General features: G+C 37.2%; 2 protein-coding genes across 4 annotated transcripts in view; one reads left to right on the top strand and one right to left on the bottom strand.

Annotated features, from left to right (window-relative positions):
* Positions 1-16: 16 nt before the first annotated feature.
* Positions 17-6,989, top strand: LOC121374885. 2 transcript variants are annotated; one of them, XM_041502004.1, is made up of 6 exons: positions 17-59; positions 2,228-2,311; positions 3,581-3,615; positions 4,365-4,439; positions 5,315-5,501; positions 5,917-6,989. In XM_041502004.1, coding segments are annotated over exons 1-6 (1,194 nt in total). In that variant the 5' UTR covers positions 17-58; the 3' UTR covers positions 6,729-6,989. The 2 variants fall into 2 exon arrangements, with proteins under 2 accessions (XP_041357938.1, XP_041357939.1); XM_041502005.1 differs by lacking the exon at positions 17-59 and adding an exon at positions 76-151.
* Positions 6,990-9,074: 2,085 nt separating this feature from the next.
* LOC121374182 (peroxidasin-like) overlaps positions 9,075-27,860 on the bottom strand; it is a 101,369-nt gene continuing 82,583 nt past the window's right edge. For both annotated transcript variants that reach the window (XM_041501163.1, XM_041501161.1), the window contains 8 exons: positions 24,455-24,724; positions 22,157-22,390; positions 19,961-21,247; positions 19,338-19,455; positions 17,946-18,154; positions 15,997-16,319; positions 14,644-14,766; positions 9,075-13,063 (listed from right to left, as the gene is read on the bottom strand). In XM_041501163.1, coding sequence (XP_041357097.1) covers positions 12,968-13,063; positions 14,644-14,766; positions 15,997-16,319; positions 17,946-18,154; positions 19,338-19,455; positions 19,961-21,247; positions 22,157-22,390; positions 24,455-24,724 — 2,660 coding nt within the window. In that variant the 3' untranslated portion in view covers positions 9,075-12,967. The remainder of the gene's footprint in view (positions 13,064-14,643; positions 14,767-15,996; positions 16,320-17,945; positions 18,155-19,337; positions 19,456-19,960; positions 21,248-22,156; positions 22,391-24,454; positions 24,725-27,860) is intronic.

The following is a 27,860-nucleotide window of genomic DNA, read 5'->3' on the forward strand; positions in this document are numbered from 1 at the left end:
ATACACTGTTGTTTGATTATTTGCTACGCTTGAACAAAAGTACCTTGCAATAAACCATAGTAAATATGTTGAGGTGGAACAGTCAATCTATTTATTTTTTCTGCTTGTTTACATTTTTTATTTTGAAGACATAGGCGACTTTGAGTAAAATGTATCTTGATTTAATTTATTATTTTATAATGTTAATATGTTTTACTGTTTAGACTACTGGTATCATAGGTTATAGCAGATGAATTTACATATATTACAAGATCAAAATTAAAGCAGCATTATCATTATCATTTGATCATACATGATACAACTTTTAAGGCTGGTTGCCTTCACATAATATTGATATAATATTATATTTGTTTTGCTTAATTGATATAATGAATACATTTTAAAGTATCTTTGGCATCATTTTAGCTATATACTGTTTATCTAACCATAATTAATTTAAAATGTACTATGACAAGCTGTGGTGAGGATTAAAGTAAAGTTTGTTTTATTTAACGACGCCACTAGAGCACATTGATTTTTTATTTTATCATCGGCTATTGGACGTCAAACATATGGTCATTCTGACACTGTTTTTAGAGGAAACCCGCTGTCGCCACATAGGCTACTCTTTTTACGACAGGCAGCAAGGGATCTTTTATTTGCGCTTCCCACAGGCAGGATAGCACAAACCATGGCCTTTGTTGAACCAGTTATGGATCACTGGTCGGTGCAAGTGGTTTACACCTACCCATTGAGCCTTGCGGAGCACTCACTCAGGGTTTGGAGTCGGTATCTGGATTAAAAATTCCATGCCTCGACTGGGATCCGAACCCAGTACCTACCAGCCTGTAGACCGATGGCCTGCCACGACGCCACCGAGGCCGGTGGTGAGGATTAGTTCATCAAGATAAACGTCTCCGGAATGATATTTATTATTGTGATGTTCATTGCTGTGCCGGAAGTCCAATAGATGTCAAAATGTTAAAAAACAGACTGTGGATGTTTACCTTGGTAAACTAGGGTCAGGATGTAGCTGGTAGAGCACTCGCCAGGAGTGAGATAGGTTGTGTGATTGATCGCCATCTAGAGCTGGGCAGTATTGAAATTTTAGGCTCGGTATCACTAATTTGGGGGTGATTTATGTCGGTATCGGTACGGTATTCGGTATTGATACAATACCGATACCAATACCAATATCGAGCGGTATTTTTGGTATACTCGGTTTTAAATGCATGCCCGAGTTAAGTCTTACCCACTAATGTCATCTAAATAAAATTAAATTCCATACACAAGGCCCACATGTCTTTGTTTCTTTCAGCTATTTTGTGCGTTCGTCAGATATATTGTTAGTGCTTTACTAAATGGCTCATAACATTTTCCAATATCAAAATTTCAGTATTTTGAAATTTGCACGGTGCGGTAAATCGATATTGACATAATACTGATACCAAACTATATATGGTATACTGCCCAGCTCTATCACCCTCACCATTGGTGGATACATTGGGGTTTTAACTGACCCGGGCAGTGAACCATTGGGGTTTTAACTGACCCGGGCAGTGACCCATTGGGGTTTTAACTGACCTGGGCAGTGACCCATTGGGGTTTTAACTGACCCAGGCAGTGACCCATTCACTGTTCCACAACAGGTGTATCAAAGGCTGTGTTTAGTCTGTGGTAAAATACATATGTATATGTGTAGGCCCACGTATGTATATATATATATATGTGTGTGTGTGTGTGTGTGTGTGTATGTATGTATGTATATATATATGTATATATGTACAGAGGGCTCGAACTTAAGCATTTGTTACCTAAGGCAATCTTGAAAGGTTTTAGCCATAGACAAAATGCTTACTATGGCAAGTTAAAGCTTGCCTACAGCAATTTTACAATAGTAAATTTTGTAATAAGTAAATAAAAAATTAAAATCCAAAAAATATAATTTCAACTGATGGAATTAATTTTTATTCAGCTGAAAAATAAAAGAAGAAACCTGCTATTGGTAAAGTCCTGACCTTCGTCAATTCATATTGCTGCTATGGCAGTCAGCCATTGGTGTGGCCATTAAGTTTGAACCCATTAAGTTTGAACCCCGTTTATAAAAGATCATTGGCATTTTTTATTTGGTACACTATGAGTAGCCTGTGTGTGTATATGAGATGTTACATTTATAATTTACATATATATATATATTTACCACAAACAGCACTCAATATATATACTTAGTCACTTTTCATATTTTCAGTGAAATATATTTATGCTATGGCTAGAAATGAAGAAAAACAGCTGGCCAGATTGAATCGCTTTTACTTGCAAAAAGATAAAGAAGGTAGGCCTACTCATATATTATAAGACATGCATGCACTGTTAAGTGTTAATGGCTTCCCAACATGAACAAATCTAGTTTTTGTTCAGTGTAGATTGATTGTAAATTACAAAATGTTAATGTATTAATTAATTTAATGTTGTAAAACATTTTGTAAAAAAGTGGATGTTTTTTGCCTATCAAGAGACCACATAAATATTCCTTGACTTTTTTTTGTGTGGGACAAGCATATTTTAGATGGCAGGATTTGAACTTTAAGAATTAAACATCCCACCAATGGCAGTTTTGAGCATGCCTACGGCAATTTCTTAAAAACCTACAGCAATTTCTTAAAAAGTTACTTTTGCAGCAAATAAATTAGACTAAAAGGTTATTTTGTTGCATGTAGACATATGTCAAATGTACAAATGTTAAATACTGGCTGATAATGCACCCCAGACATATTCATTTTGTTGTCATTGAGGAGTTTTACTGAAGACAGTGATGTTTATCCCCTGGCACAAAAGTGCTATTGGTGATGCTCCTGAACCACAGCAATTTTTATCATCGAAGGCAATTGCCATCAGTGCTGTCATTAAATTTGAGCTAGGAGATTGGTTAAGTAAAAATAGAGAAAGACTTGTCTGATATAGGACAAGTTTATGTTGAAGAGTTAATTAATGTAAAGCCTTGCAAAGCTATAAGGATTGAGTTTTGGTTTCAATTAGGCAGTAAATTTCAGTAACAAACATGTTCTTTTTTGTAATACAGTGCCTATAGTAGTAGGATTGCTTCTTTAGTTCTAGACAGAGCCGGTTTATCCTAGTAGCACGTGCTATGGGCCCCACACTTCAGGGGGCTCAGCGGTAATGTGTACATTTATTTTTCCTATGTCATTTTTCCTCTCTCCCTGAGGAGGTGATGTGCTACAGGCCCAGCAGATCCTTAAACCAGCTCTGGTTCTAGACTTCTGAAATTTAAATAAAATATGTTTTACTTAAATTCTGTGATTTTATTATGGTTGAAATAGACAGTACTGTATGTATCATATATTGTATTGGTTGGTATATGCAATAAACATTTTTCATGTGATGTTAATAATCAGTTTGAAACCAGGTTGTGAAAGCTTTTGCATTCAGTGAAAAAAAATCTTTATTTACTCTATAAATGTACATCCATATTTTATCATGCCTGTTAAATTTATGAAACTTGTACTAATAATTTTGCTACAGCATTCGCCACATTCTAGTTGTATATGGAATGCATATTAATAATTGTGAATCTAATTGACAGCACAACAAAAGAAGAATCCCCCAAGGCCTCGGCTGGTGAGTAAATGTTGTATAACTGTTAGTTATACTATTAAAATGATAGATATGGTTCCATGGGCTAAATGTTGTGGAAGAATGAATTCCTTATGATGTAAAATGTCAGTTTCCTGCATGTTATAACATTGAAACAATATATACCAGTACTAGAGAAAACCTTTGCCTTCTAAATCATTTCATCTATATGATGAAGTTTTGTTATAGGTTCTACTTCAGTTGAAAAGTAATGTAAAGTATATTAGAGTATACATGACTTACAACTTTGTTTTCTTCTTTTTTAAATTTTTTAGGTTTTTTTTTATTTAACCATTTTTGTTAACATAACATACATATGATAAACATTTACATACATACATACATTCAACAACAATATATAGTAACATCAAGATACAATTCTTACTACAAGAGCAATGTTATTTGAAAGTGAATATGGAAAGAAAAAATAATAATAATTAAAAAAAAAACATAAAAAAAAAATTAATAAATAATAATAATAATTAAATTTATTCCTTAAACAAATTGTGACACACTGACCCAAATTTAACAAATTGTGACACATTGACCAAAATTTAACAAATTTATCATATTCACACTTGGAAAAGGCTACACTTTTTGTAATATTATAGTATATATCTAATTCTTTCTTAGTCCATTCGACGTACAACTTCTTGCTAAATTGTTAATTCTGACAAAGTGCAGTTCCTTTGATTTTCAAATGTTACCAAATTTATTTATTTATATTTTTCTAGGAAACCTTAAACACATCAGCTGAGATTCAGAAGTGGTTGCCATCCATCAAGCGAGATCTTAACTTCTACATAAAAGTAATGTTTTATTTTAGGTTGTATTATCTTGTAAACATCACCTACCGGTACCAATCAACTTTTAATTATGCAATTCATTAGAATATATATGAACTTAGAAAAAATATTTGTGTTATTAAGATTGTTACCCACAAATTGTACTGCGAATAGCAGTATTCTTTACATGCATGTACTTTAAACACAAACACAAACCCCAGGTGATTTCACAATATTTTATCATTTAGACTGTAAAAATTATTAGTTGACATTTTCTATGCCATTCAATTATGGAAGGAAGGAAATGTTTTATTTAACAATGCACTAAACACATTTTATTTATGGTTATATGGCATCGGACATATGGTTAAGGACCACACAGATATTGAGAGAGGAAACCCACTGTCACCACTTCATGGTCTACTCTTTTCGATGAGCAGCAAGGGATATGCACCATCCCACAGACATGGCCTTTGAAATACCAATCATGGTGCACTGGCTGGAGCGAGAAATAGCCTAATGGGCCCACTGACAGGAATCGATCCCAGACCGACCGAACGCTTTACCACTGGGTTACATCCCGCCCCTTTCAATTACGGATTTCATAATCGATCATCACACTGCAAGAACCCAGCCAGTCAGTTTTAAATCACTGGAACTCTACTACGTGTGCTAATACATTAATATAATTTAAATCACTAGAACTCTACTACATGTGCCAATAAATTAATATAAATTTTAACAGACATTTTATTACATACATTTACTGATTTCTCAAATACATTTTTAGGATAAAAGTTAGTCGGTAACATCTAACAGAGAATTTGTTTATAGTTTTTCTACATTATTGTTAAATATTCTTATCTTCCTCACATTAGAAGTTTCATTTTACCTTTCAGCAAAGTGAAGTGACCTGTTACCCACAAAGTAAAATCGACCAGTTTTCAAGGAAGATAAATGGTTTAAAATGGGAATACAGAGCATTTGTGCGGAAGCTTCGTGAATTAAACCCTGGGCTGGAAGTAACTCCATGGACTGATCGACCCTATGCAGGACACAAAAGAAAAGCTGAACCAGAAAGTTCAGGTTAAAGTCATTAATTTCCGCTTTAAGCTGTTAAAATTAAAATTTTGTTAATGTGTTTCATGAGGCACATAAATTTTATAATAACTGATACCACGTTTATTATTGTATTTAATATGTACTATAGTACTTGGTACAACATATGTGCAAAAGTTCGTAGCTATCAGGTTGTCTTCTGAAAATAGTAGGACCAAAGAAACTGTTTTGAAATGTAAGGAATGTAAACAAAATTCATATTTTCCCATATTATGTGCACGAGTATATAATATGAACTCCCCTCCTTCCACTTCAAACATTTGTCACATAAAAAAACACATGGATTCCTCAGTAATGGATATCGATAAATTTTTATTTCAAAATATTAACAGTAAACGCATGATATACTATTACTCAAAAATACTGTTTTGCTTATTTTTAGACGCTGCCTCTGATCTTCTAGATTTTACTAAAGAAGATTACACAACTAGTAATTTAGAAATTTACAGCCCTGCATCAACTAATATACCAAGCACTAACTGTGAAAGTTTTCCCCTTTGTGACAAACATGTAGAATTAAAGAAGGCAGTTAGTACTGATACCACAACAGACAATTCTTTGATCAAAGATCATGATTCCAGTCACATCGATGAAGACTCTGTACATGTTTTTCAATTCATTCCTCTCAGCACACCAGTTCTTGAAAAAGACTCTTGCTACATTTCCATGTATGGATACAATAAGCCTGCTTCTGTGATTTTAAATTCCAACAAGCAGTTAGAAGATGCACCTTTAGAATTCAGTAACAGGAATTCCACAACAGAAAGAAGTTCAAACAAAGCTTCACAAAATGAAGACAAACTTGATAATGGTGTTAGCATACAGTGTGTGAATGTAAAGTTACAGAAGTTAAACAGTGTTGCAGGGGAACCTGTTGATGGAAGTTTAATAATTAATTTTGAAACAGATGAACAGGACAAACCTCTCAAATTTGACAGTGGTAAATCAAGGACATGTCAGAATAATGGACGGTACAGTATAAACCGAGTTGTTGATATTTTGGATAGTGTTACACATCAACACTCAGTCATTGTAGCTTCAGATGTCAAGGGAAGCTCTTCATTTTTAAACCAAACACATCTTCCTACAAATAATACTAAAGCAGAACATTCAGAACTCGAAAAGAATTGTTCTGAAGGTTCCTCATTACTTGTTGTTCCATATTCCGACTCGGAGAGTGAAACAGAGACATAGTTAATGCAGTTTAGTTCTGTGTGTGAGCAGGATATAGTTGAGTTGTAGAGGTCTTTTACTTTATTTCACTGATTATATCCATTTCAGATTCAAGTATGTCATCCTGTCTGACAAACACTTTATTCACCATCATTTTGGCTTTGTTCTGATAACATGTTTAATGGTAATGTTATCTTAGATGAATAGTATTGTTTCCTGTCTTTCATCTTTAGAGCTTAATAATTTGTCTAAAATTACGAAAAATAAAAGCATACTGACAAGTACATTTTGTGCTTAATAAGAAACTCAGAACTATGTTGACAGGGGTGAAGTTAAATTAAACTGGATATTTTTTAATGTGTAAGCATAGTAATAATATATCCATTTTTGAATTTCAGTGATGTCACTTTGTATTTTCCTACCATAACAATAAACTGGGTGCATGGGGGCTTCCATTTTTAGAAAGTTAGAAAAGTTTCAATGCAAAATTGCTATTGAAATTTTTTTTGTTTGAAGATTACTAAGGCATCTACCAGTATGTTTGAAGAAAATATTGTAATTTAAAAAATCTTATCATCGAATTGGGGCATGATGTCGGGGTTCATATGGACTATAAGAAATCCTGGAATTTGCATGTCATTTTACAGGCCTAGAAAATCATAAAATTTTGAGTAGATCCATGGAAAATAACTGGGTTTTTTTATTTAAAGTAAAATAACACCAGTCAATTCACATTAAAATATTGTACATTATATAGATAAAAAAAAGGTCAAGAAAAAACAGCATTTTTATAATGAATCCACAGGGAACACTATTTTTCATACTATGGAATTTACTACGTTATTTATTTCGGAGCCTGTTGTTTTCTAATTTGCACACAAAAATAGTAATTTTTTGTTATTTTCAAAACACTTTTTTTTTTTCTTATGTCCAACCAAACTGAAATTATTTATAAAAAAAAAAATTGGGAGGATGAGACGGACTGTAGCTCGGCTATCGTGAAAAAGCTTGCTTGTAGTGCTCTCCATTGTAAGATGGATTGCTTAAAATAATAGTTTTCAGGAGTAGCTATTATGGCTAGAATTAGGTTTTCACCTTTGTTTTTTTTTCAGATAATCATATGCTAGACACCGAATAGTTGTTGTTTAAAATGTGTTGAGATTTTATTTAAACAACAGTACCTGTGAGGTACATGATACACCCATCAAGAGTTTGATAGACAACCATATCTATATTAATGAATATGTTACAGGTATGATTCAATTCTAATTGTGTGAAATTTTTGCAATGGGTTGGATGAACAGTTTGTTTCAGACCAACCACCATCCCAAGTTGTTCCTACATGTGGTTTGATGGTCTATATGCAAGATATGGTCTGGACAAGGATTTACTGTTATGTGCAGTAGACCGTGTAAAGAGGTCACAGTGAACTAGTAATAGTGCGTGACACACCACTAATTTTTTTTCCTACATGTGACGTTTGATGGTCCTGTATGCAAGATATGATCCAGACAAGGATAAAATTGTACTGTTATGTGCAGTAGACCATGAAAACTAGGTCACAGTGACCTAGTAATAGTACGCGACACAACACCATCCCAAGTTGTTCCTACATGTGATGTTTGATGGTCCTGTATGCAATATATGGTCCAGACAAGGATTTACTGTTGTGCAGTAGTGTGAAAAGTAGGTCAGTGACCTAGTAATAGTACGCCACACACTGCCATCCCAAGTTGTTCTTACATGTGAGGTTTGATGGTCCTGTATGCAAGATATGGACAATGATATACCATAATACGACCCATCATTCATAGATGGGCATATAACAATGTGGTTTTAATTTTCATGCTTACCAGTTGTAACAACTGGTGCTATGTTCCCTCAACTGTATGCTCCGATGTAGAAAAAAACACCACGACCATCCCTATATATACAGAGTTATCTGCCCCATCCCCATAATTTGTCTTCCTATTTCAAGTCCATTTTGGATGGACAGGAGGTAAACTTAGGGGAGAGAGAGCGATTTAGCTCAGTCGGTCGAGTGCTCGCTTGAGGTGCTTGTGCTGCAGGATCGAACCACCTTGATGAATCCATTCAACTGATTGGTTTTTTCTCGTTCCAACCAGTGCACCACAACTTCGTGTAACACATAACTGTTAACTTCACTACAAGAAGCAAGTGACATTAAGAGGTTGTGTGGGATCTATCACAGATACTATGTTACATCAGTCATTCTGTACACTAAAAAAAAAATAATAATAATTTGCAAATTAATTCTTAGCAAGGGACATTACATGTTTGTGCAGATATATTAGCAAGAAAGCCGATGATAATATATGTTCAAACAAAGCAAAAAATCACACCACAGTACAAGAAATATTTATTCGCAAATTTATCCACACATCATAGAGTATGGATGGTCAAGTCATGATACAAATCACACATCAAAATATAAACGGGTTCACAGACCTACATGTAGAATTCCCACAATGCATTGCAACACGATGTGGATAGGTGGGTATCTGCACCCTGTTTGAACTATCATAGAAACATACAAAGCTTGTATAAAATTATTTATAACATGTCGGCAAACAAGCAGAAAATATTCATCTAAAATTGTTTTAAAGGATTTAATATTTCAGTTAAATATTTTGCACTACAGCAGCTTGTTCTGAGTGTGCACATAAAACCCTATGACCAGTTAAATATTGAAAAATAAACCAAGTTTGATTATTAAAATAACTTTATAATAGTTTTCAATTTCTAATATGTGGCAAAATATATGACCGATTTAACAGAGGTTTATCTTAGCTAAAATTATGTCAATAAACATTGTTTATTACCCACATATTCAACATATTACAAGAATACTATTTAACGTGTAATAGTTTAAACAAACTTTTTTAAAAATGATTCTTGAAATAATTTTTAGCAATAAATTGGGGGTAGGGGTAGGTATTCTTATTCCAACTGAATATGGTATTCATGATTTAAATCCAAGAAAGACCATCTCCAATGTGCTAAAAACATTTTATTTTAGAACCAAAAATATATACATTAAAAAAATTCCTTCATGCGTAGCAACCTTTAAAAAACACTACATGTAATTGCTTATTATTTGGTTGGATGTGCAAAAAAGCATTAAAGCTATAAAAACAGTAAAGTTATTTTTGCTGTTAAAAATACTAAGAAAACATATACGTGGTAAAGTATAAATTAATTTTAAAAACACCAATAATATTAATGTAAAATCTACAAAAAAAAGTTACATTTTAAATGCAAAATTACTAAAACATTCAATAGACAAAAAAATATGCTAAAATATGTAAATGCTTAATGACTACTACATAGGATGAAATGATAGATCTGTAGCCATATCACAGGTGTGCAGTGGCTACATTTTAACAAATGGCATTCTCTAACATATAGGCAGTGTGGAACTCGGTAGTTATTACTGGTAAGCAAAATTCCTTCTAAAATTAGTAACAACAAACTCCTACACAGAATGAGCAATTAACAATTTGGGTTTTTGCCTCAATGGCCTGGAAATGCAGTTTGGTAGTATACTGTATGTTTTTAATGTTTTAGTGGAAACCTTTTTTTTAAATTAATTCATATTCACAATAATGGTCAACATTTTATATATGTTTGTAATCAAAATAACTTTCTGTTGTTGCACAAGACTATTTAATTTTAAAATATGCATTATGTGTCTCATAAAGTGTTTAAAACCCCCAGGCCACGAGTTCCCTTTCATATTGCCAGTGTATTTTGTTACTCTTTCAGAAGATGAACATCTATTTCGTGTAACACATAACTGTTAACTTCACTACAAGAAGCAAGTGACATTAAGAGGTTGTGTGGGATCTAACTATCACAGATACTATGTTACATCAGTCATTCTGTACACTCAAAATGCATAAACAAGAAGACAAACTTTTATTAGACCATTTGCTTATTGGTAAGACTTTCACCATAAATATGAAACGTGGTACAACTAACAAAATCATATCTAATTATTGACGATGCCACATGGTTGGATATAAAACTAAAAAAACATTGAAATATACTTGGATAAACATTACTGAAGAAGCATAAGCCACCAAAACGATAATGTTCCCTAAAAGTGCATTTTGAATACGACTTCATTCTAGAGGTAGTTCAGAAAAAAAATCCAATTTTTTGGCACTATTATTTTACTTTTTGCACTTTTCAGAGAATGTTGCATGCTTTAAATCAAGTACAGTAAATATATCTGTTGAAGTATGCAAATTCATATTTAACTACTCATTTTGACCATCAAAATATATACATTATATAGGAATATGTTATGAAATATGGATGCATACTACGTTGTCTCGGACATAAAACACCGTAAACACTGTAAAGTATACTTTACACATACTTTTTACCCCATACAAATTACATAAAAGGTCATTAATGTGGTTTTTGTGTTTAAGGTTAAATTTAAAAACCTGGGCCCAGTTTCACAAAACATCGTAAGCCTAGTTTTGCACGTAAATGTAAATCTACAAGTAAATATGAATTTTTATTATTGACAGTACAACAAATATAGTATGAAGTACACATATTTCATTTTATTTTGTCTTTAAAATACTCCCATCTTCTGTAATGATGTGATTTTTTTGGGTGATATAGATGGCAAACACTTTCAAATGTATGACTGGTATAACCATTTGTCTTAGACATAAACTTACGATGTTTTGTGAAATTGGCTCCTCTTTTGAAGTAACATTTATCAACATTAATGGTCGCCAGCATAACACTTATCAACATTAATAGTAGCCAGTATAACTCCAAGGTGGTCAAAATGGCTACCTTGTGCCACGGTTATGTCTGAAGCATAAATATGTCGGCATACATGCCTTTGTGAAGAGGTGGTTTTGTTGTTGGGTTTAGATTTAAAGCTGCAAAATGGTATGTTCACTTTAAATAGACCGTAGACTCCGTCCAAACCTACACCTGTGTAATCCAGATTTCTGTGTAAACTGGCATGATCACAGAGTCCCAGACTTCACCCTGTCCATTGTCAAGTTAACTAATTGTCAACTACTTGCTAATGTTTAATCAAAGTGCCTACTACATTTAGTCTTTGGCCAATAAAATATTCTTTACAGTAATCATGATTTAATAATTTTCAAGGTACTACTCTACATATCTGAAGATTGGCTAAACCAAAATTTGTTCCAGAGTAAGCCTTGGAATCCCATTTAATAACAATATCTTGGGTTAAATCCATCTAATCCAGCCCTCTGGCACAATACATCAGCTCTCCTTGAATCCGGTTTATTTGATAACAATAACGTTAACATAACTAAGATGTTTACTAAAAAGATCTTAAAATCAGGGGTGGGAATTGGTGAACTGTAAAAAAAGAAGAAATCTAGAGGGGTTCCGGAAATTCTCGAAAACCTAGGTTAAAAAATCTGTGCCATGCGACACATTTTGGAGGAAAGGACGATTAAACTGCGACGAAACGCAATGTTCCATGAGAGGAAAACAGCTGATCTGAGGAGAATTCCCACCCCTGTAAAATAGGAGAGCACTGGAAACACCATTCACAATCTGGCAGGGAACATATTGTTTTCAAAATCTTAATGACCAATATTTTCTAGTCAGTTGAAAATTGATTAGCAATTACTGTTTATTGTTTTAAATCTGTGTAGCAATTGCTGAAACTTGCATATTGAATTGCAATGTGATACTAACAAAATGTTCCCTGTCTGGACCCATCAGTGGACCTTGGGTTCCAGAACAGCAACCCTAAAACCTCCCCCATCCCCCTCTCACCAGACTTGCAGTCCTACTTACTGGTTCAATATCTACATTGCACATATATAAAATAACTCGAGCATTGTGATACCGGTACACATAATGTTCTTACAAATACTAACAGAGGGACCAACAGATATTTCACACAATTTTAACATTCTATGAAAATATATACACATTTTCCCCCCCCCCAAATGAATAAATATATATATATATATCCTATCTTATCACAAAAGTATAAGTGATAACTCGGTGGTACGTTTACTTTCTAAAGCTTGTGGCAATCTCCCAACATGGAATCAGTGGAAACCACACTACCAGAGATTGCACTAATTGTATTTCCATGAACACGATGCGGGCATTGTTCAGATCACAGTCAGTGACTGTTGCCATGGAACCCGAGACCTTGGCACAGATTACCTCTGTTAGCAGTGACAGAGTGATGTTCTCTTGATTCAACAAGTTCATCATTGGCACACGGGACAGCACTGACCCTCGATTTCTGTAGGAGATTCACAGTCCGGAACAGGACATGTCTTTTGTGTACACTCAATCTGGCCTTTCTGCAAACAAATGTTTAATAAAAGAAACAATTAGAGTTTTGAATCAATCAGTTCACGAACCACTCTTCAGTAGCCTCTTTCTTGGACTCGGCTTATATATGGGCAATTCCACGGTAACTGGCGCAACATTCAGAAATTTTTTAACGTTTTGATAATTATTATTTGTTTAAAGTATTCAATAAAATTCTTTTGAATGTTTTTGATTGAAATAAATATGTTGTGTTTTCAAAAGAAAATTTCATTGCATACAATCTCAGCGCAACTACAATCACAAATGAAGTGTGGGTAACTGACGCAACAAAAAAAGTAACTTGTATTTGACATGTCTTTGAACTTGCCAAAATTCTCTGAATCATCAAGTTTTCAGGTATATATAGAAATGTGTAGTGCACAGGTAATCTATGATCACTAGAACAAGAGAAGTAAGTTTTCTACATGGAATTTTTTAATTATATAATAATAACAGGTGTGTGCTCACTGTAACAAGCTTGAACCATAATCGGATACAAGCACATGAATGAAAACAATTTTAAGCCCCCAAAAATTAAGGATTGTCTGTTATTTCTTGTACGTTCATCGGTGTATGAATAAAACAAATCATCCGCAAACTGTGTGAATTGGCAAAGCCATTCTCACATAAGGTTGCGGATGATTTTTGTTGATACCCAGATGAACGTACAAGAACTAACAGACAATACTTATAATTAAATTTGAACCATACTAACTAATAATAACATTAAAAATTCATATTTTATTTTGAATTATTTTTTTGGTTAAAACAATAACGCTCAGTAAGAAAACTACCAATATAAAATGACGTCATCAGATATGATGTTCCCTGATGATGTAATTTTTACATTCATCGAGAAATTAACAAACTCCCATCGCTATGGCTGGACCAATGGGATGGCGTTATATTGTAATGAATGAAACTGAAATTTAATTATACTGAAATGAAAAGAATTTATATAAGATTTGTTTTTCACTTTGAGAGAATTATCAATGTATAACAGTCACAAATGGTATAACATAGAGCATAGTAATGATTTATTATTACTCAATTTGCTAATGTAATATATCGGTTTTTAGAGATGTCATCCAAAAATCCAGTAAACAGTCAATAACAGAAAATGTGTCATTTAATAAAGACATCATGTTATAGAAATTTAAATTATTACATAATGTTTTTAATTTAATATGACTGTTACATTATTTTTCTTATTTAGTAAACATATTAAACATTTTACAAATTTAATATGGATGTTACTGACAGCCATATTACATAAGAAAAAGTGATGTAACAGCATTATTAATTAATGAATGAATGTTTGTTTAACGACACCCCAGCACAAAAATAGCATTATTAAATTTTTCTTTTAATAATGCTATTTTTGTGCTGGGGTGTCGTTAAACAAACATTCATTCATTCATTCATTAATAATGCTGTTACATCACTTTTTCTTATGTAATATGGCTGTCAGCACCAATGTTGTATGATCTACAGTACTGCAGTTAAGTGCACACTATTTGTATTTTAAAACCAATCTAGACTTTGTTGAATCTCTCTTTTATCAACTTACTTTGCATGTGCATGTCTTGCATTTATCAACTTTCCACTTGGAGCCATGCACATGTTTTCTTCTGTTAGCACTGCGACAGTGTAGACCCACTTTCCCTTTCACCAGTCGGTATAGATACCGCATCTGAAAAAGTTAGTTTTGTATATTAATTTATTCACAGTAATTAGTGTCGCTTGTACAGCAGAGATACGTCGTCTGAAATCTTGTATATATCAGACAGTTAAAAGCTAGTTTTTTTTTTCAATGATATCACTACAGCATACGATTTATTAATCATTGGTTACATTTTTCCATTAGCAGCAAGGAATCTTTTATATACACATTTCCACAGACGGGACAGCACATCAGATCCACACATCCAACCACTTCCAGGGTGATTGGTAAATCGGTCTTTCCCCAGGGATGGACACATGACGTGCAGAATGACATCATTTAGCCCAAATTACATCAATGAATTTATGGTTACAATTTATCGCCAATGTAAATGGAATAACAGTGACAGCATGAATTTGACATTTATGAACCAAAACTGATTTAGGATGGGATTTACTAGACTTCAACAGACACTCATGGTAGATTATGTTTATTCATATGTAGAAGGAACAAGAGGTTGATATTTAGAGCCAACTGCCTTAAAATTGGTAGATGTTAGGTTTGTATCTCAGTATTGGCACCCTTTTCGAAAGTGAGTTTTAATTACTCACATGTGAGAATTTCTTGCTCCAGCCAGTGCACCACGACTGGTACATCAAAGGCCGTGGTATATGCTATCCTGTCTATGGAATGGTGCACATAAAAGATCCCTTGCTGCTTATCGAAAAGAGTAGCCCATCAAGTGGAGACAACGGGTTTCCTCCCTCAATATCTGTGTAATCTTTAACCGTATGTCCGACGCCATATAACCGTAAATAAAATGTGTTGAGTGAGTCATTAAATAAAACATTTCTTTCTTTCAAATGGGAGACAAAAGGCCACTACATAGACTTCTCTCTCGCCAACAATTAACCATTAACCACTGTCGTGGACAGGGAGCACAGATAGTTCATCCGTGTGCCACATGCTTGACTTTTACGTAGATGTAAGAATTATAATAAACGGAGTGTGAAACAATGATGGAATGAATGAATGAATTGAATGATGGAATGAATGAATTGAATGGTGGAATGAATGGATGGAATGAATGAATGAATGAACGAACGATGAAATGAATGAATGGAATGATGGAATGACGGAAAGAATGAATGAATGATGGAATGACAGAATGAATGAATGAATGAATGAATAAAATGTTTATTACAGAGTACAGCCAAACAAATTATATCTTTTATAGATATGGTCATAACTGGACTATACCTTTTTCTGCAACTGAAACATTGTGTTAGACATCTCTTCGAGGGCGGCCTCCATTCCTTCTATTCTCGAATCCAGCTGAAAGACGTCTTTCTTGACCGACTCGCTGAGGTTGCGCGCTGTCCAGCCGTCGTCAAACTCGCGGTGATCTCGCTCGGTTTTCACGTCCACCTCCAGCTTCGGGTGCTCCACTACGGTGATCGTGTGTTCAGAGCCGTTCACCATCAGCTCTGGCTCGGGCCTGTCTTCAGGGTAGCTGAATTCTGCTGATCTGCGGCCACGGAAACGTCGAGTGAACGACTGAGGACGGTTGCTTCTTCTGCAGTCTGAAGTGAAATGTGATGTGTAAAGTTTGGAAATATATAACTCTACACTGGAACGGGGCCTCATTTTATGAAGTGTATACAGTAGAGATATGCACTGAAGGTGATCTAAGCGCTAAGATTGTTTCATAAAATGGAGCCCTGGTTAAGATTCTAATTTTTATTGTTAAGAAAAGACATTCTCCAATTTAAAACTTAGATATTTAGGAGCCAACCGATTAATTCTCCTACCACTATCACTCACAAAATCTACATTCTGTGATCAAGCATTTTTACTGATAAATTTAGTATTACCAGTTTGATATGCATTAAATTTAGCATTTCAACAGGTTATTGACATACACAAAAAAATATTTAGGTCTTGACCCACCACATATGTCACATAGGACTAAAATACAATTGGTTGTAAAGAAATGTCAATCATTAATGTTCTACTTATAAACCCTGTAACTAGTATATCAAATGTACATACAAAACATTCCTTACCACTAATGAAACAAGAGTACCGGTGAGGTACATGATACACCAGTCAGGAGTTTGATGGAAAACCATAGATATTAATGAATATGTTACGGGTATGATTCAATTCTAATTAAGTGAAATTTTTGCAATGGGATGGATGAACAGTTTGAGCTAAACAAGATTTTCCTATGATGTTCAGAATATAGACAAATTATTTGATTTATTTGTATCACAGTGACCTAGTAACTGTATGTGACACACCAACATCCCAAGTTGTTCCTACATGAGGTATGATGGTCCTGTATGCATCTGTATGCAAGGGGGTGGGACGTAGCTCAGTGGTAAAGAGCTCGCTCGATGCGCGGTCGGTCTGGGATCGATCCCCATTGGTGGGCCCATTGGGCTATTTCTCGTTCCATGACTGGTATATCAAAGGCTGTGGTATGTGTTATCCTGTCTGTGGGATGGTGCATATAAAAGATCCCTGGCTGCTAATCGAAAAAGAGTAGCCCATGAAGTGGCGACAGCAGGTTTCCTCTCTGAATATCTGTGTGGTCCTTAACCAGATGTCTGATGCCATATAATCGTAAATAAAATGTGTTGAGTGCGTCATTAAATAAACCATTTCTTTCTATTTGCAAGATATGGTACGGACAAAGATTTACTGTTATGTGGAATAGACCGTGAAAAGTAGTTCACAGTGACCTAGTAATAGTACCGGTATGTGACACACCGCCATCCCAAGTTGTTCCTACATGTGAGGTTTGATGGTCCTGTATACATCTGTATGCAAGATATGGTAGGACAAGGATTTACTGTTATGTGCAGTAGACCATGAAAAGTAGGTCACAGTGACCTAGTAATAGTATGCGACACACCGCCATCCCAAGTTGTTCCTACATGTGATATTTGATGTTTCACTAGTTTCCGGCCCATAGGAATAACATCTGGATTGGGGGAATAGTGTCTAGTGGAGGGGGCACAATCTCTAGAGGAGGGGGCACAGGTCAGATTTTTATCTTTATATAGAGGACGACAAAAAAACATACATTATCAACCTCAAGTGTCTGTTCCCTCCCTAGTTCCAAAAGGGTCTGCCTTTTTCTTTCTGTTCTTTCTGTCCATAAATAAGACCCTGTGAACCACCAAGATACACATTAAATTTACCTTCACAGCAGTCTGTCCACATTCTGAGGTCAACTCGCGGAATGTTGTCACAGTTGATGTACTCATCATCAGACTTTGTCATCATGAAGACATTCTTCTGTACTCGGTCTATGCTGTCACTGTTATCACATATCACTCGAGCCAGCGATGCCCGTCTTATCTGGGCCACTTGCTCCATCGGGAATATGCTAGGGTTTTCATACCAAAACCTACAAACACAAAAAAATAAGCCAATGGGGGAAAAAAAAATAGGAAGAAAGAAGGGCAAAAAATACAACATCCTCCAGAAACATCCACCCTCATATTTCTGTACATTTGTTGATTTATTGACACAGGCCTTGGAAGCAGGGCTGGGTAGTGTCAGGGGGCATTGGCTTCCAACTTTGAAAATAATGCATGTCCCCCACCCCCACCCACCCTTCACCAGCCGCTGAAAATCAAGGTAATATGCTATTTGCCACTCCTTTAATTGCTGACTTCAGATGCCTATGCACAGTTCTGACTGCAACTGATCTGTGTATATCTTAAATATAGAAATTATAACCTGGGCTGTTTTTATTCCAGTTTGTACATATAATTAGCTGAAAAAGATGTATTTTCATAATGATATATAAATACTCTGTACATAACTGCACAAAACAGGTTTGGCTAAATTATTTTCTTTATGGCTAATACAAAATCTCAGTTAGCTAATGTTTTGGCTTTAAGTATTTTTGACCCAGGGCGAGCCCTGAAATTGTGTCCTACAAACTCAGTCTTTGTAGTTTTAATGCATTTACATAGGATATAACCTGGCAATCATTCCATTTCTAGTTATTGTGCTTATATCTAATTAAGGTTCAAGCATACATACCTTGACACATACCTTGGCTATCTGAATTGTCTGTCCAGAACAATTGGTTAGTGCTTAGTGAGACAGAAGTTGGTAAAGTGGCCGTACACACATCCATGTTGTCGTTAAACTCACCCTGGGTGGGAGCCGGTACTGGAAGGTGAACCCAGTACCTACCATCCTCAAGTCTGATGGCTTAACCACAACACCACCAAGGCCAGTGACCTGGCAATCAAACTATCTACACAGCTTGGGCTTACCGGAAATTTGTGAGGTGCATTGTCATTGCACCACCGATTTACGACCATCTGCCTAAAGACTATTAAAGGAATTATCATCTTGATTATTGCTGTTTAGGTACATGTGTCTGCATATTACGTTACCATCAGTTGTTGAAGGACCTATGTGTTTGTATACTAACAGCATATATCAATGTTACTGCTGACAGAATAATGGCAGATTTAACTGCTTACAAGCTTAACACACACACCAGTACCAAGGTTGGTATTTGTTTATAATTTTGTTGTTGTTATGCCACATTTTTTAAATTTATTTCATACCGATCGCCATCTCGAAGCCGTTTGAACTGGTCTGACAGCAAGCAAACAAATGTTGGTCCAATTTTAGCACCATCAATAGGAGTTTCTGCCATGCCACCAACAAACAAATCAACATTGTCTGAAATAAGAAAACTCATTTACAGCGATGTAAATAAATACAAAACATTCTAAGCCTTGTATACAATTTTTGGGTCATTTATACATCCAGGTATACAAAATGAGTTAAATGTATTAGTATTTATTCTCATTTCCTTTTAACAAATAAAAATAAGTATATTACAATAAAATATTGATGTTAAGACATCCAGTCATCCAAGATATTATAAAATTAATTTAAAAAAACATTAAAAGATATGCATCCAGGCTCCATATTCAAAACTACTCAAGTCAATGTATGATACTTTACCAACTTTAAGTATGCAGATAAGTATCATGTACGTTTATGAATATCAAGCCAGACTTCTCAGTTAACATAATCGGGTCTATAGAAATTAGGTCACACTTAAATTCAAACCATTCAACTTTTTTGGAATTTACCTAACTATAAAAGGCCCACAGTTAAATACTCTACATTAAACAACAAGAGATAAGGAATTCATGAAAATTCTATCTTGCTGACTTACCTGGACTACCATAAAGTGCTTGCAGTTTCTGTCTGGTATCTCTGTCCTTGATTTCTCTTCGGAACCCATTAAATGATGTGGCCACTGTCAAATTACAGAACTTCCTGTACGAGTTGTAGAAAGGCAATCCATGGTCACGACCCCGCTGGACGTTCAGAGAGGCGAGATCCTGCCCAATGGCGTTGGACAGAGCAAAGAGTTTTTCTGTGAGCTCTGAGTTGAGATACTCACTGGGCATCCTCTTCTTGGCTGCTACTCCAAACAATCCCCTCAACAACGGATCTATCCCTCCTTCCTCCATGATACGGTACGGCGAGAAGAAAGCCTTATGGAGAGGAAGATTTCCTTCAGATATGGGATGAAATGTTTCGTTAAGTCGGAAAATTATGGGCTGGACCAGTGAATGTCCAAATCTGAAGGCGGCAGTTGCGAACTCGTTGACGATGGTTGGATTTACATTTGGGTCATAGCCTTTGTACGGTCCCATTATGCCCATACCCTTGTTTCCTAGGATGTTAGGAAGCCAGTGAGAGTATGAAATGTGTTGAATCATGGCACCAAGGAGTTTTTTGGTCGTGTGGTAGATTTTGTTTCCATCCCAGTGCGGGTTGAGCTGACGGAACATTGTTGCCACCCGGTTATGTTCTCTGTACCACAGTGTGTGCATTGCTGTAAGAGCCAAGTGCTCATTGGCTCGGTGATCTCCTGCTAGAAAACAAGGGACATGCCGATTGGATGACTCTATTTGACAGTCTACATCTGCTAGAGTGTGGTCATCAAAGGGCAGATATCTTGTTCCGTGAATGGTGATTGGTCCCTGCCGGAGCAGCCCTCGACCAGTTGACAATTCTCTCAGATGCTCTGCTTCTCTTGCAGTGCTACCATAAATTTGGGAGGCATCAATAAAAGATGTCAGGACATTGATCTGTTGCCGTGGAGACACAGTATTGAAAAAGATAGACGTTGTTCCAGAGTTGCATGTTGCGCTGGACCTAGCGAACCCCAGGCACTGGCTGTGTATCCGGAGATCGCTGTTTGGGACGGGGATGGGAAAGCATGGGCTCTGATTCTCACATGTTTCATTGCACCGTCGCCCATCACTGAATCTTGAGTAACTGATCGACTGAGGTGTGAGATCCATGTCGTGGTCCAGGAACTGTCCCCACTGCATCAGCATGTGTGTGTTTTTCTCATCCTCGGTCACGTGACTTGATGACATCATCAATGAGGACACCAGACGTGGACTGGGCAATTGGTTTCCATTGTAAAGTCTGGCTCGGTTCCAACCTGCAAATGTAAACAAAAATTAGTAAATCCATTTAAAAAAAGATCACTATCACTATCACTATCACAGATAGATAGATACAGAGGAACATGGTAAAATAAAATGATTGTTAAAATTAACAAGCATTTTGAGAGTACTGCTAAAGCAATGCATGTTCATACCAGGGCCATAACTCTGTCAAAATGGGCTACTCCTCATGGAAGTCAAACTTCATCTGTAACTCTACATGACAAAGCTATACCAAAAATTTCAGCTCCATTTTTAGAGGCATTATGAAAAAAATGTCTGGAAAACTATATGTGGGACAGATGGAAATATGGACAGATGAACAGACTGACGGACAGACAGATAATGACAAAACCTATAGTCCCCTCTGGCTGGACCAGTATGGGACTTAGACAGGCCTTGACCTCAACTTTTTTCAGGTTTTAAAATCTGGTAGCCCTCATTAAAAATTGGTAGCCCCACAATTTTAATAAATTTTAAAAAAGAGAAAAAAAGGCAAAACTTTTATTTAAACATGTTTTAGCTGGGTGTTTTATATGTTTAAGTGTCTTGTTCATTGCGGATGTACCAAAACATTTAGTAGCCCGGCAGATTACTGGGTTTAAACATCTGGTAGCCTGAGTTACAAATGTGTAGCCAAAACAGCCTGGGCTATTTCTAAGGTCAAGCCCTGGAATAACAACAATGCAAAAATACTCAAATTAAAATGCTTACTAAACTCATAAACATGATGCTTTCCTTTTTGTTTTATTCTTATTTTTTAGGTCTTGCTTTCATTTAAAATAGATTTTCAGAATATTTTTCTTGGAAATGTCTGTATACTGTAACTATGATAACCACTAAGAGGAAACGTCCAATGAACAGTTACAAATGCCGTTTTTGTTGTACATTTTAACTGAGCATACCTACGGGGGTGTTAAATCCATTTTCATAGATGGGATCGACAAGGCGATCGAAGGCTCGGTTCGATGCTCCCCAGGTGGGGTTGATCTGGTTGTTGCAGGTGCCATCATGTGTGCGGTACTTGTGGTGGAAGCAGGTATCTGAGCAGTCGATGGTCCGTGACTGTCGATTGCAGCCAGACATGTCGGCAATCAGCGCCAGGTGAGACGGTGAAACTAGCTCTCGGTATGTGGCCTCTGGGAGAAAGAAAAACAACCACAACAGGTTTCATTTCAATCAATAATAGCAGGTTAATTGTAACACCTGTGCAGTATATAATAAATGAGAAAAACAACCACATTATATAATAAATGAGAAAAACAACCACAACAGGTTTCATTTCAATCAATAATAGCAGGTTAATTGAAACACCTGTTCATTATATAATAAATGAGAAAAACAACCACAACAGGTTTCATTTCAATCAATAATAGCAGGTTAATTGTAACACCTGTGCAGTATATAATAAATGAGAAAAACAACCACATTATATAATAAATGAGAAAAACAACCACAACAGGTTTCATTTCAATCAATAATAGCAGGTTAATTGTAACACCTGTGCATTATATAATAAATGAGAAAAACAACCACAACAGGTTTCATTTCAATCAATAATAGCAGGTTAATTGTAACACCTGTGCAGTATATAATAAATGAGAAAAACAACCACAACAGGTTTCATTTCAATCAATAATAGCAGCTTAATTGTAACACCTGTTCATTATATAATAAATGAAAAAACAAACAAACACCTGGCAGTTTTGACAATTACACTACAAAAGCACCTAAATAATTAGTAAATTTTAACATATACATTAAAGTTTGTTTTTAATTTATTGCTATACATTTGAAAACAAGCAAAAGCTTGCGAAAGAAAGAAAATTGTTTTATTTAACGATGCACTTAACACATTTTATTTACTGTTATATGGTGTTGGACATATGGTTAAGGACCACACAGATATTAGTGTCTTTTATGTGCACCATCCCACAGACAGAATAGTACATACCACGACCTTTGATATACCAGTCGTGGTGCACTGGCTGGGACAAGAAATAGTCCAATGGGGATCAATCCCAGACCAACCTTGCATCGAGCAAGCATTTCACCACTGGGCTACGTCCTGCCCTTGCAAAAGCTTGTGAAGAAAGAAAGAAAGAAAGAAAGAAATGTTTTATTTAAAGACGCACTTAAAACATTTTATTTACGGTTATATGGCGTCAGACATATGGTTAAGGACCACACAGATTTTGAGAGGAAACCCACTGTCGCCACTACATGGGCTACTCTTTCCGATTAGCAGCAAGAGATCTTTTATTTGCGCTTCCCACAGGCAGGATAGCACAAACCATGGCCTTTGTTGAACCAGTTATGGATCACTGGTCGGTGCAAGTGGTTTACACCTACCCATTGTGCCTTGCGGAGCACTCACTCAGGGTTTGGAGTTGGTATCTGGATTAAAAATCCCATGCCTTGACTGGGATCCGAACCCAGTACCTACCAGCCTGTAGACCGATGGCCTAACCACGACACCACCGAGACCGGTCAGCTTGTGAAGATGACTATCAGAAAACATACTGTGCAACATGAGCAGCATTAGCTGCCCGATCCCCATCAACTTTGAGCCTTGAGGAAAATATTCAAAAAACATTCTAATGTTTTAGTCATAATATACTGATGTTCAAAAGGAACTTAAACAAGGCTTGAAATTGTATTACAGGAAACCAACAAACGGTACAGTGGGATATGAAAGTTCAACATTTAAATGTCACAATGCATTTCATGATATACGCAGTGTAAGGTGGCTTCTAAAAAAAGTGTTTTTATTAGCAACAATATTTACCAAATTATTCAAATTTTACGTATATAAAGTATCTTTTGGACTTCAGTACAATGTGAAGGAAAAAAAAAAATTGTTTTGTTTAATGACACCACTAGAGCACATTGATTTATTAATCATCAGTTATTGGATGTTAAACATTTGGTCATTTTTGACAGTCATCGAGAGGAAACCTGCTACATTTTTCCATTAGTAGCAAGGGACCTTTTGTATGCACCATGCCACAGACAAGATAGCACATACCACAGCACTGGCTGTGACGAGAAATAGCCTAATGGGTCCACCAACGGGGATTGATCCCAAACCAACCGTGCATCAAGCGAGCACTCTACCATTGGGCTACGTCCTGCCCCTTACAATGTGAAAAAAACCTCCATCTATTAGTTAAAATAAAAAACCAAATAAAACAAGAACAAACCATGTCCCTCGAGGTTGTAGGCATGGCCCTGGCGTACGTGGTTCGTTATTATCTCCAGCGTCTGCTCAAATATCTCCTCGGCCCGTGCCAGCTCCAATGCCTCGGGTGCAGGGTAGCGGAATATCATCATCAAATCCTGCACAGAATGAGTCCGACTGCGGTTGAAGAGCTGTAACACTGTGTTGTTGATGGCACGGTTGACACTATTTGTGGCATTGTGAATCGCTCCAGAAACAAACCGGTCCCCAGGTCGCGATGGACTTGATACTCCTGTAATAAATTGTTTTATGTTTTTTATAAAATTTGTTTCTAATTTTCATTATTATTCATACTTACCTAGTACTAGCACAACAACAATGCTATACGACCCTGAGTTATAACCTCCACTGCAGAATTATCTCCCCTTGCCGGATGTATAACCTACACCCGCGCATGGGTAGACCATATATCCTCGTTATCGATTCAAAGTCCGGAATGACTGAATAAAAAAAGACCTCCCTCAGGGCGGGTGGGAGGTAACGGTTGTTGTGCTAGTACTAGGTAAGTATGAATAATAATGAAAATTAGAAACAAATTTTCTAATAGTCTTATTCAACTTACCGTACTAGCACAACAACATGATATAACACCGTTAAAGCACGAGAATTTAACATTAAAGGGAGGAGGTAAGAAAACAAGGAGGACTTACCCATTCAACCAGTAGTGTTCGTCTCGAGTAATGATACAGTGAAAAAGCAACCCACATCATACGAGGTATAAAATGTCAAAGTGACTTTTAAATTGAAGAACTACAACCCCAATTAAAAGTAAACCAAGTTAACAAGGTGAGGAAACCCGCACACCAAGTAATAGTAAAAGACACTCGACTGCCCCAGATAGTCAACCATCCACCCCCCACTCTCCAAACAGGAGGTGGAGAACTATCTCCCAGAAAGACTGCCGCTAGCGACCTGACGAAATAAGGGTCGCCCTCTACTCATGGATCTGCGCACTGAAATGAGTTGCTGACCTGCAATGACTGACTGAATCCGCTGAGTTCCGTCCGGACCAACAGCCATATCACGGAAATAAAACCGGTCAAACGTGTGTCGACCTTTCCAAAATCCCACACTCATGACCTTGAAAATGTCCAAAGAATCATGGAAATTAAGGGAAGCAGAAATCGCCCGAATCTCATGAGGTCGAACTGAGAAATTCCGCAGAACATGATCACCCGCCTTCTCATATGTCAGTTTGATGGTTGCAGCAATCCATCTCGACAAAAGCATTCTTTGTAATGTCTCCTGGTTGGCATGTGAAAGAGATAAACAGTCTCTTTGCCGGAGATTTCTAGTACACTCCAAATAGAATTTCAAAGCCCGCACCGGACAAAGAAGTCTATCAGAATTATCCGCAGAAAGCGTACGAGATAAACACTGAATGATGGCGGAGGAAACTCTTCCCCTGGCACCTAGTTCTTAGCCACGAAAACAGGATCAGTACGTAATGTAACTGACCCGTCCGTATTGTAATCCACCAAATCATGCAAAAAAGCATGAATCTCACTAATACGACGGCAAGCCGCTAGCGATACCAGAAACAAAGTTTTCCATGTCAAATGACGAAGACTGGCGAATTTCAAAGGCTCGTAGGGCTTGCTTTTGAGTGCATGCAGAACCAGAAAAACATTCCATTTAGGCAAAATGGAAGGCTTCTCAATCGTGTTTTGCAACGACTTAAGCAAGTCATGCAACACGAGATTCGTTGAGAAATCCTGACGTCCACACTGCCTCAGAGTAGTGAACATGGACGACCGGTGACTTCTCACTGTTTGAACCTTCAGCGTCTTTCTTGGACAAGAGCCAGAAAGTACTCAGCTAAGTCATTAACAGTAGGCGACAAGGGATCCACGTCCCTCTCAGTCGCCCAACGAACCCAAGCACGCCAGTGACACTGGTAGACCCTCTCCGTAGACAGGCGCTTCGAAGAGGAGACAAGCTCAGCAACCCGTTTAGAAAAGCCTCGGTTTCGGAGGGAAACCCCGACAACCGCCATGCGTGAAGTCGGAAAATCTCCGGCTTCGGATGCCACTCTGTCCGACGCAGTCTCTGACTGAGCAGATCGGGTATCAACGGCAACCGCACCGGCTCCTGCACTAAAAGTGACAGGAGCGGAGGAAACCAGGCTTGAGCTGCCCATCTCGGGGCTACGAGCGTGACACGACAAGGTTGCTGTCTGATCTTTGCCACAACCTTGCCAAGCAGAACCGGAGGGGGAAAGGCGTAAAAATCCAGGCCCGTCCAGTCCATGCATCGTACTCCAGTGCCAGTGGGTCTGGTACCGGCGATACAAACACTGGCAACTGACTGTTCAGGCGAGTGGCAAACATATCAAGTTGAGGACTCCCCCACAACTGAAGAACTCGATAAGCCACCGTCCGGTGCAACATCCACTCCGTCTGAACCGGGGAACGACGACTCAAAGCGTCCGCCAAGACGTTCACGGATGAAGGAATGTGTTTGGCCGATAACACCACTCTCCAATCGTCGCACCATTCCAGAATCTCCAAAGCCGCAAAACTCAATGACAGGGATTTGGTGCCTCCCCACCGATTGAGGTACGCAACAACCGACGTATTGTCCGACCTCAACAAAATTCAACTATGTCGAATAACAGTCCTGAAATGGAGACAAGCGCGACGCACTGCTTCTATCTCCAACAGGTTGATGTGACGACTCCTCTCTGAAGGAGTCCACACCCCTGACAGATGTTGATCCAAAAGGTGTGCACCGAACCCCTCGAGGGAAGCATCGGTAAACAGGACCAACTCTGGTGTGTGTAAAGTGGGTGTAAAGGAACGGCCTGGGACATACACTTGTCCACTAGACACTCTTGGATCGGAAGAATGAACCAAGGCCCCAATGGTATCACCAAATCCCAGCTGAGACCATCCCACATTCGGGACAAATGCCATTGAAGCAGTCTCTTGAACCGTCTGAACCGCACATTCAGCGCCGCCAGCGATTCGAGATGGCCTATCAACACATGGAGCGTGCGCACCGACGCACTTTGCTCCACCAGAAGACGTTGCGCCAACGTCCTGAATCCGGAGTCGCGAATCCATCGGAAGAACAGACGCCTCCACAAGGTTGAAAACCACCCCGAGATAAGTGAAAACCTGCGTTGGCACTAATTCCGACTTGACCCAATTGGGAATAAACCCCAATCGGAGAATCATGTCGATCACGAACTCCACGCCCACGAGAAATGCCGTCTGTGATGCCGCCGGAATTAACCAATCGTCCAGGTAATTGTGCATCCGTATACCCAACAGATGTACATGCCCCACCACTGCCTTTACTACCTGAGAAAAGACGTGAGGGCTTGTGGCCAATCTGAATGGCAGAACTTGAAACTCGTAAGCTCT

Source organism: Gigantopelta aegis, chromosome 6 (assembly GCF_016097555.1).
Source record: "Gigantopelta aegis isolate Gae_Host chromosome 6, Gae_host_genome, whole genome shotgun sequence".
In the NCBI taxonomy this organism is placed as follows: Eukaryota; Metazoa; Mollusca; class Gastropoda; order Neomphalida; family Peltospiridae; genus Gigantopelta; species Gigantopelta aegis.